The following is a 16,683-nucleotide window of genomic DNA, read 5'->3' as shown; positions in this document are numbered from 1 at the left end:
CGGGCCCGTCCGGAGCCTGTGCTCCGCAACGGGAGAGGCCGCGACAGTGAGAGGCCCGCGTACTGAAAAAAAAAAAAAAAAAAAAAGTTAAGGTCTTTTGCGTCAATGGCGCGGCGAGCGCCCAGCATGCGCCAGGAACTGAGATGGAGAGCAAGGGGCGAGGGGCAGGGTGGCGACGGAAGGACCTGCATGAAGATTCTGCAGTGCAATTCTTTGTACAAAGTTTTCCAGGATTACCCTATTGCCCATCTGGTCCAAGGGTCGGACCCACTTCAGTAGGGCTCTTCTGGGCTGCAGCTCCAGGAGCGACGCCCACCGCAGCAACTCAAACTTCTAGGGGCAGGTAACCAGCGAGGGGTCGCCCGATGGGCCGGTATCGAGACCTTAAGAGTCGTACACGCACACTCCTCCCGGACTGCCGACGCCTGCAAAATTAGCGGCGGGAACCGAGACCCGGTCTGAGTCGGTTTAACTCTCCGCAGTCTAGGGTTGTCAAGCTCCGTGACAAGCAAAACTACACTCCCCACAACCCCTTGCGCCTCCGGCTTGCTGCGGTTGCTTACGGCCAATCGGGAGAGGCAGCTGTGGCGGGGGCCGAGGAGGGACATTTTAAAAGGGCCGGAGATTGCGGGCGTCAGTGGCCATGGCGGATACAGCGACTACAGCATCGGCGGCGGCGGCGGCGGCGGCTAGTGCCGCTAACGCCTCGACCGATGCACCGCCTTTCCAGCTGGGCAAACCCCGCTTCCAGCAGGTGAGGACCGGGCTGTGGCTTGAGGGTCGGTGGGTAGCATAGGGAGGGCGAGCAAACTCCTCTCCAAAATTCTCTTTAGCCCTAGGGTCTCCGACCCGCGGCCACCAGGGAGCCTGCAGCTACTGCCTGGGGGAACCTCGGCCACAGCCGCCTTTTTCCCATTGGTCAGCGGGGTGGGCGAGGGCTCCCACCTTGGCTCACTATTGGCCATCGGCGCCGTCACTCCCCATCCGCCCGTGCCCTCCAGTCCTTCCCGCCCGAGGCTCTCTGTGATTGGCCACTGCCCGCCGCGGGCCGGGATCCGAGCTCTCGGGTCCGAGCCGCTTCTGCAGGGTCTCTTGGGCAGTGCAGCGGCCCGCTTCAGGCGGAAAGTTCGAGTCCGGCCCTGGGTGAGAAGTTGGCGTGGCCGAGATGCCTTCTAACTTTTTCCCCAGGTGGTGACCGACATTCTTTCCGAGCTGCCCGCGGAGCCTCTGGGCAACATCCGTGCCCCGCGGCCCCGCTCCCAGCCCTCCACCCCAAGCAGGTTCCGCGGTGGGGATGGGTGAGGGCCGCGAGCCGAGGGGTACCCGCCGCCCGGCGACTCCTCTCCCCTCCGGCGGGGATTCACTGACGTAGCGAGTCGGCCGGCTGGTGCCCTGCCGGAGATGGAGCGAGGACGTTCGGGGAGAGCCGGGGTGCGGAGGAAACGCTGTGTCATCCCAGGGGACCGCCGGCCTCTTGGAGGGTCCGCGTCCCCGGGAGCGTGCCCCAGCCTCCTACCCCGCTGCGACCTCCACGGAGCGCTCTTCTCTGTCCGACCCGATATGGCTCTTCGGGGCACGGTGACAGTCGTCCTTTTCCTTCGGAACCCCAGACAGGGCGTCTCTAACTCGCCCTCGGCCCAGGAGACGGGGATAGGGTCCGCAGCCGGGACGTGCGGCCGGGGCTGGAGGTTGGGAAGGGCCGTCCCCACGCCGCATTCCCGGTCCCCCGCTGCCTCCAGCGCTGAGGAAATGGACTTCGTTAGGAAAAGGGGCAAAGAGACTCGGCTGAAGTGAACCAGGCTTGCCGGGGGTCGGGGGCAGTGGAGGGGGACGGAACGAAGTTTGCAGGAAGAAAGGGAAGTGTACAAAGGTCGGTGCAGTGGTTGATTAGTTGGTTGTTTTCATGATGGTGGGAGAGGGCACTGGTTCCAGCAAAGTGGTGCACTGAGCTTTGCTGATAATTAAGGAGTTGCGCTTATGAGCCTTCTGAGAAAATGTCTCCACTGTTTTTAAACAGGACTTTAATTCCTTTAAAAAATAAACCATCTCAGCATGTAGGTATCTGAGGCGAGACTGGTGTCATACTGTCAGTGTAGGGTGCCACCTGGAACTGCCTGTCAGGCGTTCCTCTGCCTGGACTTGAGTGACACTTCATTAGCGGACCCCCTTCTCCGCCCTCCACACACATTCTGTTGTACTAGTCCTTCAAGACTCAGGCCCTTCTGCTCCTAAACACTTCCTCCCTTCTTCCCCTTACCCCATGGTGGGCCCAGGTCTCAGACTGCCTCCTGCCTGCCTCTTTGGCCACCCCAAGTGGGATCCTCAAAGGTCAGTCAGCCTTTACAACAGTCTGCCCTGTGGTTCTCTAATATTTCTCTGTGTGATTACTTGGTCTCCTCAACACTTGTGAACACCTTTTGAGAGGAGGGGCTGATCTTGCCCTTCCCTTGTCTCCATCCTACCCTGAGGGGGGGCTTGGCACATAGTAATGTGCCGAATAAAGATTTGTGGGTTCATTTTTTCCCAGTACCTGTCCTGGGACATTCAGTCACACAACAGATATTTGAGAACCTCCTAGTGGCTTTAATGACTGAGCGCTTTGCTGTGATCACCTCTGGAGCCGTAAATGCACATTTGAGGCTACTGTTCAGGCAGCCATTGCTGGTACCTCTTTTGGGCACCACTCCTGAGGGCAGCAAGTGTTTGTTATATTTGCTTTTGAAGCACCTCTCCCCAAGCATAGTGACCTGCCTAAAGCACAGTACATGTGAAATTCATTCATGTTAAGGAACTTCCCTTTCCTCCAGATCTGCTCCTCCACACACGACTCCCTGGTTGTGCAAGCAGCCCAACCTGCCACCCGGATGACTATCAAGAAACTGGGAGTCACCTGTATACTTGCCTTCCTCTCCTTCACCCTCTAAATGCAACCAGAGGCCCAGGGTTCTCATCTCAGATAGCTCTCAAGTCCACTTGTCTCCACTGCTGGAATCCTAGACTGAGCCCCCATCATCTATCTCCTGAGCCACGGCAGAAGTCTCCTAACAGGTCTCCCTACTTGCACTCTGGCCCCCTTCCAATCCCTTCCTCTTCCGCATGGCAGAGTCCTAACAATGCAGGTCTGATCAGGTGACGCCCCACCCTCTTGCCCAACACATATGTTCTTAAACACCTTCCAGTGGCTTCCCCTGCTTCTGAGATAAAGACCTCTGTTTGGAAGGCCCCAAAGCCCTGCATGGCCCACCCCTGCTGACCTCTTCTTGCTCCAGTGGAAACCCCACGCATCCCCTTGAACCCTGAGTGGTTCATAATCCAGGGCTCAGTCCCAGAGCCCAATCCAGGGACACCACTCTCAACCCCCAACCAGTATCACTGCTTTCTACAAGACTGGGCAGGGTCTTTCCTTACTCCCTGGGGTCCCCCCAGAACCCTTCTTCCTTTCATTCCTCAGGGATCTCCCTGTGCAGAGGGTAGGGGGAGGAAAGTCACTGAGCAGTGTCAGAGGGTGGAGAAAGATAGCTTGCCTCGATGGGCTTTGGTCTGTTACCGTCTTTCTCCCCATAAGATGATAATGCTAGCCAAGCATCGTTCTAACCTTTTTGTGCATTGACCTATTTAATTTTCATGACGACCGTGTGAGACAGGTACAGTTATCCCATGTATTATAGGTGAGAAGACCGGCACACAAACAGATTCAGTTACTTCCTGGGCAGTCTGGCTCCAGAGTCTACGTTTGTCTGTTTATTGTCAACTTTTTTATTATGCAGGCTTTCAAACACACAAAAGTGGAGGCAATTTTCAATGAACTCCTGTGCACCCCTCACTCAGTTTCAACAGTTGCCAGTGTGAGGCCCACCTCATTTCACCTATATGCCCCCATCACAACCAATGAATTATTTTAAAGCAAAGCCCATTATTTCATTGTACCTGCTGTAGGTATCTCTCAAAAGTGAAGACTTTTTTGGTTAGCTTTTCTAAATAAACTTTAAAATTTTTGAAATAATTTTTTGTGTACAGAAGTCAAGTAGCAGAATTCCTGTATAACCTTCACCCAAGTTTCCCCTAATGTCATCATCTCAGATTACCATGGTACATTTGTTAGAGCTAAGAAACCAACATTGGAACATTACTATTAACTACACTACAGACTTTGTTGGATTTCACTATTTTTTACACTAATGTTATCTTTCTGTTCCAGGATCCCACATTCCGTTTGGTCGTCATGTTTCCTCAGTCTCCCCTCGGGTCTATGACAGTTTCTCAGACTTGTGTTTGATGATCTTGACAGTTTTGAGAAGTACTGGTCAGATAGTTTATAGAAGGTCCCTCAATTTGGGTTTGTCTAGTGTCTTTCTCATGGTTAGATGGTTATGGGTTTTAGGGGGAGAATGTCACAGAGGTGAAGTGCCTTCTTTTTCACATGGTATCAGAGGGTTTTTTGATTAGTTTTAACATAACCATCATACCACTAACACACCTGAAATAATTATTTCTTAATATCATCAAACCAGTCATTATTTGTCTTAGTCTGTTTGGGGTGCTATAACAAAATACCATAGATTGGGTAGCATATAAACAACAGAAATTTATTTTTCACAGTTCTCGAAGCTGTAAGTCCAATATCAAGGCACTGGCAGATTCACTGTCTGATGAGAGTCAGCTTTCTTGTTCATAGATAACATCTTCTAGCTGTAACCTCCCATGGCAGAAGAGCGGAGGGATCTTTCTGGAGTCTCTTTTATAAGGACACTAATCCTAATCATTAGGGCAACCTCATCACTTCCCAAAGACCCCACTTCCTAAAACAGTCACCTTGGAGGTTAGGATTTCAACATGTGACTTTACGGGTGGGGTGGGGACAAGCATTCAGTCCATTGCACTATTCACATTTCCCCGATTGTCACATCATTTTAAAAATAATTGGTTTGTTTCATTCAGAATCCCACAAGGCCCACACATCATATTTGACTGATAGGTCCCTTTCATCTCTTCTATTGGTTCTTCCCTCTTTCTTTCTATTTGTTGAGGAAACTGCGTTGTTTGTCCTGTACAATTTCCCTATTCTGAATGTGACTGAAGGTATCTCTGTGGTATAAGTTAAGATGTTCCTCTGTCCCCTGTTGTTCCTATAAACTTCAAGTCCATACTTTTAACCACTGCCCCATATTGCCAGGCGAAGGGAAGATGGCAGGAGTGCCTGGGGGAGCTCTGTGAACTGACTGCTCCCTTTCCTCCTGCTTTTCTGCTCATTTCCTTTCCTGAACCCACTCTTTTCTTCCGTCAGGGCTGACACCGTTTTTGGCAATTTGGGGCCCCAGGACAGGGAACAAACACACATGATTCTTCCCATTTGTGATTCAGTCTATCCAGAAATAAGTTTGCTTTATTTTTTTTTAAACTTCCTTGTTTCTTCAGAAATCTCACTTATCTGCTATGACGACTGGGGGTATGGGTGTGCTGTGTGTGTCCTGGGTCCAAAATCCACCAAGGCCTACGATTGCAGAGCAGGTGGGTTGCATAGGGCTCCCTCTGGGGTCCAGGGAGCTTGTGGGCAGGAAAATGCACTCTTCACTTCAAGATGGAGAGGTTTGTGTGGGCTGAGAGTCAGGAGGCAATGGGGAAGTTTCTCATATAGTTTGCCTGAGATAAGTTCTAAAGTGAAAATGCCTTGCAGGTAGTTATACGTTTACATTCTATAGGCTAGAGAGCGACTGTTTCCCTGGGCTGGTCCTGGGGCTTGTTTGTGCTGTGGACACGGTCAACACCTTCCAGTCCAGTGGCTCTCAACCCCTGCTGCACAGTAATCACCTGGGCAGGTTTCTAAACAGACACCGATGCCTGGAGCCCACCCCAGGCCAATAGCATTCGAATCCCTGGGAGTACAACCTGGATTTTAGAAAACCCAGGTGATTCAGTGCGTAGCCTGGTTGAGGACTACTGAGCTGGTCCAGGCTTTTCGCCTTTGGGCTGCAGGTTCAGTGATTTAGAGGTCTGGGTGCAGGCGGGCTGTCAGTTTCTTCTCAGGCCTTTGCCCTCAGCTGCTGCCTCAGAGGCAGCTCTCTGGCTCTGCTCTCCTGGGCCAGGCCCCGGAGTTAGGAAGGCAGCAGGCCTCGAGCCCCTGCTGAGAATTAGCTGACTCACCTTTCTTGTGAAGGGAAACGGAAGGAATTACTTGGCTGACTCATTCTTCCAGTGAAGCAAAAGGGAAGGAAAAACATCCACTGATCATCTGATGGGGTAAAAGTGGGGTCTGAATTTTGGAGAGCAAAAAAAGGTCATACATATTAAACTATTGAGAAAATAATAAAAACTAATCAGGCCGAGAAGGTAGAAACCTCCCCTGCTGCGTCATGCATCAGGCTGGGAGGACAGACACATAAAGGCAGCTATAAAGAAGAGTGCTTCTGACTAGGGCCTGCTCAGCCCTGAGGTATCCCAGCTACCTCCTTCTTTGGGGAGCCACTCTTTCGTACTCACTGAGAAATCACATTCTCCAAGGTCATAGATTGCCAGAAACTTTGCTGTTTAAAATGTATCAGTAGTGTCGACTTAAAAAAAAACAAACAAAAAACCCCCACAAAAACACAGAATGTAAGAACTGTTTATTTAGTGTCTTACTGAGGGCTATAGTCTGGAAGACACCCTCTCACAGAGCTCTGAGAAACTGCTCTGAAGAGGTAAAGGGGGAGGTCAGCATGTATATGATTTTGGCAAAGGGTACTTGTAATCAAGCACACATCTCGGGAGAAGGTTGCTGCCACGCATGAGGAACAGATATCTTAGTTAATGGTTTTAGTGCTTGTCTAAGTATGGGAAGATGCAAGAATCCATGTTCATAAAAGATTTCTCCTGAAAATATTTAACTCTCTGAAGGCCTGTTCTGCCAATTTTCCCAGAGCACAGAGAGCCTCCTTCCTGATCTCTGCCCTGAACTCCTTTCAGGGTGTCTTGAAGGTTAGCGACTGCAGTGGCTAATGGCTCCATCATTGTAGAACCAGGTGACAGTAGGAATGACACATCCCCCTTTTGATTGGTGGGCCTATGGCACTTTGACTCAGAGAATCAACGCAAGTGCAGAGCTTCAAATAAGGAGCTTTAACTTTATAGTTTTCAAAAAAAAAAAACCCTACATCTACTTCTCAGTCCAGACCTATGTGGACCCCCTTCCCCACAGCCCTGCTTTGCTTCCAGCCTGTTAATGTACTGCTTCATTTAAATTTTACTCTACCTTTCCCCAGAATTCTGCACTAACTCAATTTTTTCCCTTTGTTTGACAAAATGCCTTATAGTTCCTCTACTTTGTGGCCTCCCTCATTGCAGTGAGTCAGTCAGCCTGACTTTGTCCCGGGGTAGTGGGGGAGGTTAGTCTGATTGGGTTAGGACATGTATGCCTAGCATTTCCAACTCAGTACCCCTTTCTTGAATCTCAGGCCTATATGTTTAAGTGTTTGTTGAGAGGTTACATCTGGAAGGCCCTTTAAGTATCACAAGTGTACGTGACCAATCCAGAACTGTTATCTTCCTCTCCACTAATTCAGTATGCTTCTTGCTTTCCTTATCCTGGTTAATAAGCATTAGTGTCTGACTAGAGATCTAGGCATTACCATGACTGTGTTATTCCTCATTCCCCTAGTCAGTTAACCTTGCTCTACTCCCAGGACCTAGCACAGTCTTAGGCACACAGTAGGTCTTCAATAGCTATTTGGTGAATGACTGAAGAAACCACAGGAGCCTGGTGCAGTTTCTGACCCAAGCCTTCATGCCTTTGAGCTCTTGCTGATACCCTTCTCTGCTAGGTAAACTCATCCATCCACTCATCACAGCTCCTCTGGGAAGCTTCCTGACTCACTAGGGAGAAATAAACTGTGTCCCCTGTGCCCAGTATGATGCCTCATTTAGGCAGGGATCACAGTGTTTTATAGTTATCTGTTTACTTGTTTGTCTCTCTCGATGGTCTCAGCTCCTTGCGGGCTTGTTCGTCGTGGTGTTCCCTCAGCTAGCCCAGTATGGGTTTGCAGGTATCAATGGAGCAGAATGTTTTACTTAGGACTCTCTCCCAGTGGCAGTGGTGGAGAGTAATACTAGAGGGCTAGAAGGGTCGGGACAGGATGAAGGCAGTGACAGACCACAGGGCAAGTCAGAGGCTGGATGTTTGCACTGGATCATCTTCAAGAAGCTGCTTCCCTCAGGCCATTCTCCTTCAGGCCCTTACCTCTGCCCCTGCTGGTCCTTTTCCCTCCTTGGGCTGCTAACTGCTATACTCTTGTCCCTTTCAAATCCTACCCTTCCTTCAAAGCCCAGCTGGGCCTCCCTCACTCCAGGAAGCCTCCAGGCCACTGACTGTTCACCGGCCCACTCATTCATTCCTGTGGCCAGTGTGTTTGTGGAGCCTCTTCTAGGTGTGTAACACAAGACCAGGAGCCAAGGAAGATAATACAGAAAGAATATCCAATAGCCCACATCCTTCAGGAGCTTATAATTGAGTAATAGACCAGTTTGTATTTTAATTTAAATATATATTTAAAAAATAGAATATTACTTATTTATATTATACATAATACTGATTTATTTTTCATTTTAAAAGCAATATAAAAGATATGGAAATAAAAATCCTATTACCGAGAGGCAATCTGTTAACATTTTAATATATATTCATCTAGCTTTTTAAATAATATGATTTCAAAATCCTAATTTTGAAACAGTTTCAGTCTTACAGAAAAGTTGCAAGAAGAATACAGAGAAATTCCATATACCCTTTGCTTAGATCCACTAGTTTTTAACATTTTATCACATTTCCTTTATTATTCTTTGTCTACAGATGATCATAAAGTCCAGAAACATAGCAGACATACATGTTACCAAGAACATCTTCAATCTGTGAACAGAATAATAGTGCCTACATTTCCAGATTTTATTACCACCCTGTATATTTACACGTTATTTATTTATTTTAATATTTATTTATTTATTTATTTTGGCTGCACTGGGTCTTAGTTGCAGCACATGGGATCTTTAGTTGCGGCAAGTGGACTTCTTAGCTGTGGCATGCATGTGGGAACTAGTTCCCCGACCAGGGATCGAACCTGGGCCCCCTGCATTGGGAGTGCGGAGTCTTATCCACTGGACCACCAGGGAAGTTCCTATGCATGTTATTTTTTCTCAACCGTTTGAGAGTAGATTATATTCATTTATCCCTTAATACTTCAGTGTATCCTTAAGAACAAGGACATTCTCTTACATCTCTTAGTCTGTTTGGGCTGTTATAATAAAAATACCATAGACTGGGTGACTTATAAACAACAGAAATTAATTTCTTCCAGTTCTGAAGTCTGGGAAGTCTAAGACTAAGGCACTGGCAGACTCAGTGTCTGGTGAGGGCCTGATTCCTGGTCATAGACAGCTCACTGTGCTCTTACATGGTGGAAAGGGCAAGGGATTTCTCTGGAGTCAGTATAACGGCATTAATGCCATTCATGAGGGCTCCCAAAGGCCTCACCTCCAAATACCATCACCTAGGGACTTAGGCTTTAACATATGAGTTTTTTTTTTTTTTTAAGGGAACTTTATTTTTATTTATTTATTTATTTATTTATTTATTTTTGGCTGCATTGGGTCTTCGTTGCTGCGCAGGCTTTCTCTGGTTGCGGCGAGCGGGGGCTACTCTTCATTGCGGTGCATGGGCTTTTCATTGCTGTGGCTTTTCTTGTTGAGGAACACGGGCTCTAGGCACGTGGGCTTCAGTAGTTGTGGCACAAGAGCTCAGTAGTTGTGGCTCACGGGCTCTAGAGTGCAGGCTCAGTAGTTGTGGCGCACGGGCTTAGTTGCTCCAAGGCATGTGGGATCTTCCCGGACCAGGGCTCGAACCCGTGTCCCCTGCCTTGGCAGGCAGATTTTTAACCTCTGTGCCGCCAGGGAAGCCCTAACATATGAATTTTGAGGGGACACTAATAATCAGTCTATAGCAATAACCCCAGTACAGTTATTCAGGAAATTTAATTTGAGTACACTACTTTTAGTAATCTATAATCCTATTCCAATTTTGTCAGTTTTCTCAGCAATGTCCTTGAGCGCATTGCCCCCTCTAGTCCAGGATTCAGTCGAAAATCATGCGTTGTATTCAGTTGTCTTGTCTCTTTAGTTTCCTTTAATGTGGGGGCAGTTCTTCAGTCTTTCTTTGTCTTTCCGACATTGACATATTTGGTGAACAAGGCCAGTTATTTTATGGAATGCTCCTCAATTTGGGTTTGTCTGATGTTTCCACATGATTAGACTCAGTCCCTTCAGAATACTATGTGAGCGCTCTTGGGAACTTCTCAGAGGCACACAACGTCCATTTGCCTCTCGTTGGTCCTTTGAACATGCCCCATCATTTTGGGGTGTGGCATTTCATTACTTTCTAGCACAACAGTATGTGCCAGTCTCATTGTGTACCTTCCCTGCCCCAGCCCTGGAATCAGCCACTTCTCTAAGGAACCCTGGTTTATTCTAGTGGATGTCATTCTGTCTCTTTGCTATCCATTTAATATCCATCTAGCTCTATTTATCTCCTGTCTGTTAGGTTGGAATCATGCATTTTACATGCATTTCACAAATCAAAAGCATTTTTGCATGTCATAAACATTGTCTGAAAACATGATTTTAAATGGCTGTGTAGTGTTCGATCATGTAAATGGATCGTCATTTTAATAATCTGCCTTTATAAATAATGCAGCAGTGAGTGTCTTCAGCATATACCCCTGACCACACCTCTGAACGTCTCTGATTGAGCATCACGTATAAGTTGGGAAATAGTTTAGGCCATTTGAGTTATAAGTGGTTAGAGAAGCAACTGTTTTAGTTAGGAATGGTGTGGAAGCTTGATGGGTCTGTGAAAGGCTGGGGGTGGAGAGGCTGCTCCATGCAGTGGGTGCCGTGGTGAGCAGAGAGATGGAGGTGGCATGGGGCCTGGTGTGTGCAGGGGACCTTTTGGTGACCCGGGTCCTACTGTGGTCTTTATTGGGAAGCAGAAGGAGCAGAAATAGGCTGCAGGGTCTGGTGCCCTAGTGAGAAGGGAAAAGAGTGTGGAGGCTTCTTCCTCAACTGAGCGGAGGATGAGCTTGGAGAGCTGTGGGGCTCCAGGGAGGATTTGGGACACAGCCTGAGTGTAATGAGGCATGAACCCCCGGCGTTTGCAGCTTTCCCCTTTGTCCCCTAGCTCGGTGCCCTCTCTCCTCCCCTTGAGCTTGGCTTTGCCAAGCTGGCCCTGTCCTGAGGGCAGAAGGCCCAGCAACAGTGTTGCTTGGTTTCTTTTCATTGTGCTCTAATGCCTGTGGCCTGTTTAGCACAAAGCCCCCTTTTCCAAGGCCCCTGCTCTGGGGCAAGGATAGGGGAGCTGGCCCCTTGTCCTGGGCCTCACAGCAGCAACGGGGCTATGGGGGAAGGAAGGCCTGAGGGCTGCGAGCTGGGCACTACCGTGTTTGAGTTCCACCTGTGGGGAGCTTTCCCTGGGGGCAGAGCCTGTGCTGGACTTTGGGGAGGGACCGTACCTCACTCGAGGGTCCTAAGTAAAGCAGAGAGGCTGTGGTGGGCAGGAGAGACTGGGAGAGGGCTGGGCACCAGACCTCCCCTCCAGCCTGCATGCTCAGTGGTGCCCGGGAGCTGCTGAAAGGCTTGGCGTAGATCTCAGGGTGTTGGGAGGAGAAGGAGGAGAATGGGAGGCACGTGGAAGAGACTTTGGGGCAGTCACTGAGTGTCTTAATGGTCTTTCTGAGTTGACTTTAGAAAGCCCTCAGACCTGGGAAAGCTGCCCTCAGGTCACTGAGAAGCGAGGCTTCACTGGTGTTCCTCACCCGCATGGGGAGTCCTGGGGACTGTGGGACACTGCAAGTAAGGATGAGCTGTGGGTGGTGTTCCCCGTTGTCTGGAGGACGGGGTACAGAAACTTATCCAGTCTCCTCTCCCACCCCTTCTCCAGACATCCTTCTACGGTCGCTTCAGGCACTTCTTGGACATCATCGACCCTCGCACACTCTTTGTCACTGAGGTGAGTCGTGGCTGTCACTCTCAATGGAGGCCCCTTGGCCTTTATACCTTGTGACTTTGGAAGGTCCACAGGTCATCTGTGTGTTTGCCTTATACACATTATCTCATTTCATCTGAATCTCACCACATCCCTTCAAGGTAGATATATGTCATTATTATTATTTCAAACTTCAATAAAATTATTACCAAGTACATGGATTATATTACAAAATTCATGCAGTACAGATGCATTTAAGTAGAACAAAAAAGGATCCTTCATACCCTCTCCCTACACAGTTCCCTCCTCGGATAGGTAAGGCTGGGTACAAGGTATAATTTACCTTTTATGTGTGAACCATCCTATGAGTTTTGACAAACATATTGAGTCACGTCCACACCATGATGAAGATGTAGAACGTTTCTATCACCCTAGCACATTCCTTATGCCCGTTTATAATCCATCTCCCACACCCCATGCTGAGCCCCTGGTAACCATTCATCTGTTTTCTGTCCCTGCTGTTTTGCTGTTTCTAGAATGTCATATAAGTGAAATCCTACAGTATGTAGCCTTGTGTGTCTGGCTTCTTTCCCTTAGCATGGTGCTTTTCAGATTCATCTATGTTGTTGCATGTATCAGTACTTCATCCCTCCTGACTGCTGAGCAGCATTCCATTGAGAGGATGTTCCAGAATTTGTCTATCCATCCACTTACTGATGAACACCTGGGCTGTTCCCATTTTCTGATTATTATCAATAAAATTGCTCTGAGCATTCTTTGTGTGGACGTATGCTTTCATTTCTCTTGTGTGAATAACTAGGACTGGGATTGCTGGCTCATACTGTAAATGTGGTAAGTATATGTTTAACTTCATAGGAAACTGCCAAACTATCATTTAAAAATTGCTGTACATTTTACATTCTCATCTACAATGTTCTAGTTGCTCCACATCCTCACCAGTCCTTGATATGATCAAATTTAAATGTATTGTCAGATTTATTTGAGCCATCCCGAGAAGTGTGTCTTTATATCCTTTGTATTGTATTTACAGATGTGTACAGGAATGCATACACATGTAAAGCAGCTAATATTTATTAAGCATCTTCTGTGAGCAAGGCAGTGTCATAAGCATTTTACATGTATAAACTCGTCAGATTAACTCAAAGCAACCCTATGAGGTAGATTCTATTCTAAGTTCCATTTTACAGATGAGGAAACAGACAGACAGAAGTTAAGTCTCATGCACATGGTGCTGGCCAGTGATGGAGCCAGGGTATGAACGCAGGTAAGCTTGTCTCCAGAACCCTTTGCATTCCTGTTCAGGTAACTCAAGTTTAGGGAACCCTCCCAAGATTACTCAGCTGGAAGAAGGCCTGAGCTCCCACTCTGGGTCCCCCCATACCCTGAGGCAAGTCATTGAGCCTCTGAGTCAGCACCCTGAGTAGACGGCACTTCTCTGCTCGTCTTCTCTGTGCTGAGCATTGGCTTGCTTCAACTCTTGGAGGGAAAAGAAGCACACGGCCTGCTAGGTACCTGGACCTAGAACCATTCCCATTGTTCCTGGGAGAGCAGCCCAGTAATAGGCAATATGGGAATTACCCTGATATGTGATTTCCTCCTGTATCTCAGGAAGGATGAAGGACTCAAGTATTTAACTGGCTGACCTTACCTCTGGATGTACTGCCTCTTAAGGGCAAGGCTATTGTACTTCTGGGCCCTGTCTAGATTCTCCTAAGGAGTAATCAAAGTGATTCCATAAAAATTTGGAAGAGCACCAAACTAGAGAAACTACTTACCTAGCCTAGGTTATGTGTCTTTCTTGAAAGCTCCGAAACAGTGCACAGCTAGATAGAGTTGCAACACAACTTCCAACATAAATGCCAGCTGCTTGATGGAGGAGGCAGTAAAGGCCAGTGCTTATTAAGGGTGGACTTCGAGGCACGATGAGAGACGGTGGAGGGAGCCTTGGGAGGTCCGGAGGTTCTTCAGGGCTCCCCTGATTAACAGAAGCAGGCAGGGACTTTGGGGATGGATGGGCAGCTGCAGAGCAGCATGCCGCCTGTGCTGCTGACAGCGCCCCCTCTCCAGTCCACCCTCCTCTCATTCCCAGACCATTTATTTTTACTGCTCTCGTCCTGTACCACATTTTTGTCTTCAACTGTTGCATTTTGAAAGGTCCCAGCATTCTTGTATATCACTAAACCATCTTTTCCCTATTTCCCCATCAGTAAATTAAAAAATCTCATACATTTTTTTACTATTAATTGAAATGTCAAGGAAACTTAACTATTTACTGACTAGGAAATAACCAGTGCAACAGAAATTTTAGAATATTTTTCAAATTTCACATGTTTCTTCCCCTCATCAAAGATTCTGATAGGCTTCCTGGAAAGAACTAGACCTCTCCCTCCTGCATCCCAGCTGGGAACTGTTTCCAATAATACTTGCTGGCCTTTTGGAAATTTTCTGCCCACAGAAAATCTTCTAGGCCCTAAAAAATCTGGAAGGGCCATGAGTGGGCCCTTCATGCCCTCCCTGGCTCTAGTCCAGGCAGGCTGCTTAGCAAAGCCATCTGCATGGAAACAATGAGAAATTAGAGGCACCAAGAGGAGAGAATCTCTTACCTGAGCCCCTCCCCACAAAACTATGGTGCAACCAGGAGGGCCAGTTCCCCCTCCTGCTGGGCTCAGTCCACAGACCATGGCTTATGTCTTCAAAGCACTGTTTCTCTCCCAGGGTCTTTGGCTGGTGTCCTGGGAGGGAGCGTGGGCTGGTGGCTGCCCAGGGGGAGGAGATCTGGACAGGCCTGTTCATCTGTGAGGACGGGAGGAGAGTGGAGAACATGAGGAGGTGGCTCTGGAAGCCAGAGTGTCCTGAGGTGGAAAGATCCTGGGCAGCTTGAGCCTTCTGGTGACCCGGTTCTGAGGGGCATTAGCTGAGTCAATGGATAGACTCATCTTGAGAGAGTTTTGCAGCTATTTGTTTGCAGTTTATAACTGACCAAGCTTTAAAAGGATTCCAACCCTTGTATGTGTAATGAGGTGGAGCAAATTTTATTCACCATAATTTCTCTTAGGAAGAAGGCTGTCATTGTTCTAAGAATGTCTTGAGCAAGGCTTCAGAAAGGGAGGAGGTTGCCTGCTTGACAGAGGGGGAAGAATTGTGCTTTTTGATCCTCCCAAAGAGAGGAGAGAGAAGGAACAAGAGGGAAATACAGTGGGAAGGAGAGCGAGTAACCATGATGAACTGAAAGGCTCGTGTCTGGGGGCCCTTTTGAGATTGGTCATACATGCTTTTGAAAGTTGCTGTCCCCTCCACCATCATTCCTGTGATATTGTCATAAAATCTGGTTCCTGAAGCCTGGTTCCTGAAGTCCAGCAAGAGTAAATTCTTTGGAGGGATCTTGGGGGGCTGTGAGTCTAATGTCAGGGTGCTGTGTGTGCAGGATTGGGCCTGAGGAAGGAAACCACCAGGACCTGGCAGAAGCCCTAGATTTGTCCTTCCACATAGGTCATGGAATTAGATTTAGATCCCTAAGGGCAAGGCTGTACCAGCTGACATCTAAGTTACTTTAAATTATGAACTGAAGATGAAAGGGGTTTGCTATTCTGAATTCAATAATTATTTAAGAGAATGAATGGTTGGCAGATTATCATTCTGAAGGACGTAGAAAACCAACTGAAACAGTGTTAATAACACCAACTCATTATTAGTATTGGTGTAGTAATCTGAAACTATTTTGGGTGTATTGTAGGACAGAATAAATCGTTATACTGATGTTGGGAACCAGGGTTCTCACCATGGGAGTAGGGAGATACAAATATGGAGCAGGGGAAAAGACAAAAACTATGTGATGTTGTATGTGAATTGGAGGTATCAATATGAACTTATGATTTGTACACACACACACACACACACACACACACACACACACACACACACTTACATTTATATTTCTCAATTTCCTGGCTCTGTTCACTGAAAGGTCCATGATACCTCAGTAACAATGAACACACTTAGCACTCAGATCTTGGTTTCTAAATACCATTACTTACAAAAAGGACCCAGGGCTTCTTAGAGAGATGGCCAAATCCACACCCAAGGCAAAGAGACTTGCTACAGAAAGTAAGAAATTGTTCATAGACTGATGGAGACACAGGAACAGGAAGTGGCTGCATCCCACTAGCCACATTTGGGACAATTCGAACATTAAGAAAAAGAAAAACAATGGATTATAATACATTGAATAATAATAAGAAGAATCCATGAGTCCATAGTAAAACTAAAAATGTGAAAGAGGGAAGCTCATATTCACAGAAGAATGTCAGCTAATAAATGTAGAAGGAAATAAACATTGTGTAATCCTCAACAAAATAACTGATTTTGACAAGGATCATTAATGGATGCTATTTTCATAGAGTAAAAGTTGTTGGGAAACAGGATATTCTTTTGCTTTCAGGTAAGTATCACCTCCAAATATTATTTAGCAATTACTAAGGGGAAAAGGTACCTTTACAGTGGAGAGCTTGGAGGACACCCCTTTAACCAGGTGACGAGGCAGCGTCACTAACAATGAAAACAACTGATATTGTGGGCCTCTTGATGTGATGTGCATAGTAATCTCTAAATATTAAAGTCTAAAGAAGAAAATAAAAACTGCTCATTATCTCACCTGCAAGAAATAA

General features: G+C 47.4%; 1 protein-coding gene across 5 annotated transcripts in view; it reads left to right on the top strand.

Moving 5' to 3' along the window:
• Positions 1-625: 625 nt before the first annotated feature.
• Positions 626-16,683, top strand: part of SFXN5 (sideroflexin 5) — a 117,338-nt gene continuing 101,280 nt past the window's right edge. For all 5 annotated transcript variants that reach the window (XM_028496904.2, XM_055089247.1, XM_055089246.1 and 2 more), the window contains exons 1-2: positions 626-754; positions 11,954-12,022. In XM_028496904.2, coding sequence (XP_028352705.1) covers positions 644-754; positions 11,954-12,022 — 180 coding nt within the window. In that variant the 5' untranslated portion in view covers positions 626-643. The remainder of the gene's footprint in view (positions 755-11,953; positions 12,023-16,683) is intronic.

Source organism: Physeter macrocephalus, chromosome 12 (assembly GCF_002837175.3).
Source record: "Physeter macrocephalus isolate SW-GA chromosome 12, ASM283717v5, whole genome shotgun sequence".
Classification (NCBI taxonomy): domain Eukaryota; kingdom Metazoa; phylum Chordata; class Mammalia; order Artiodactyla; family Physeteridae; genus Physeter; species Physeter macrocephalus.
Note: the sequence above shows the minus strand (reverse complement) of the source record. Positions and strands in the feature narration are given on the sequence as shown.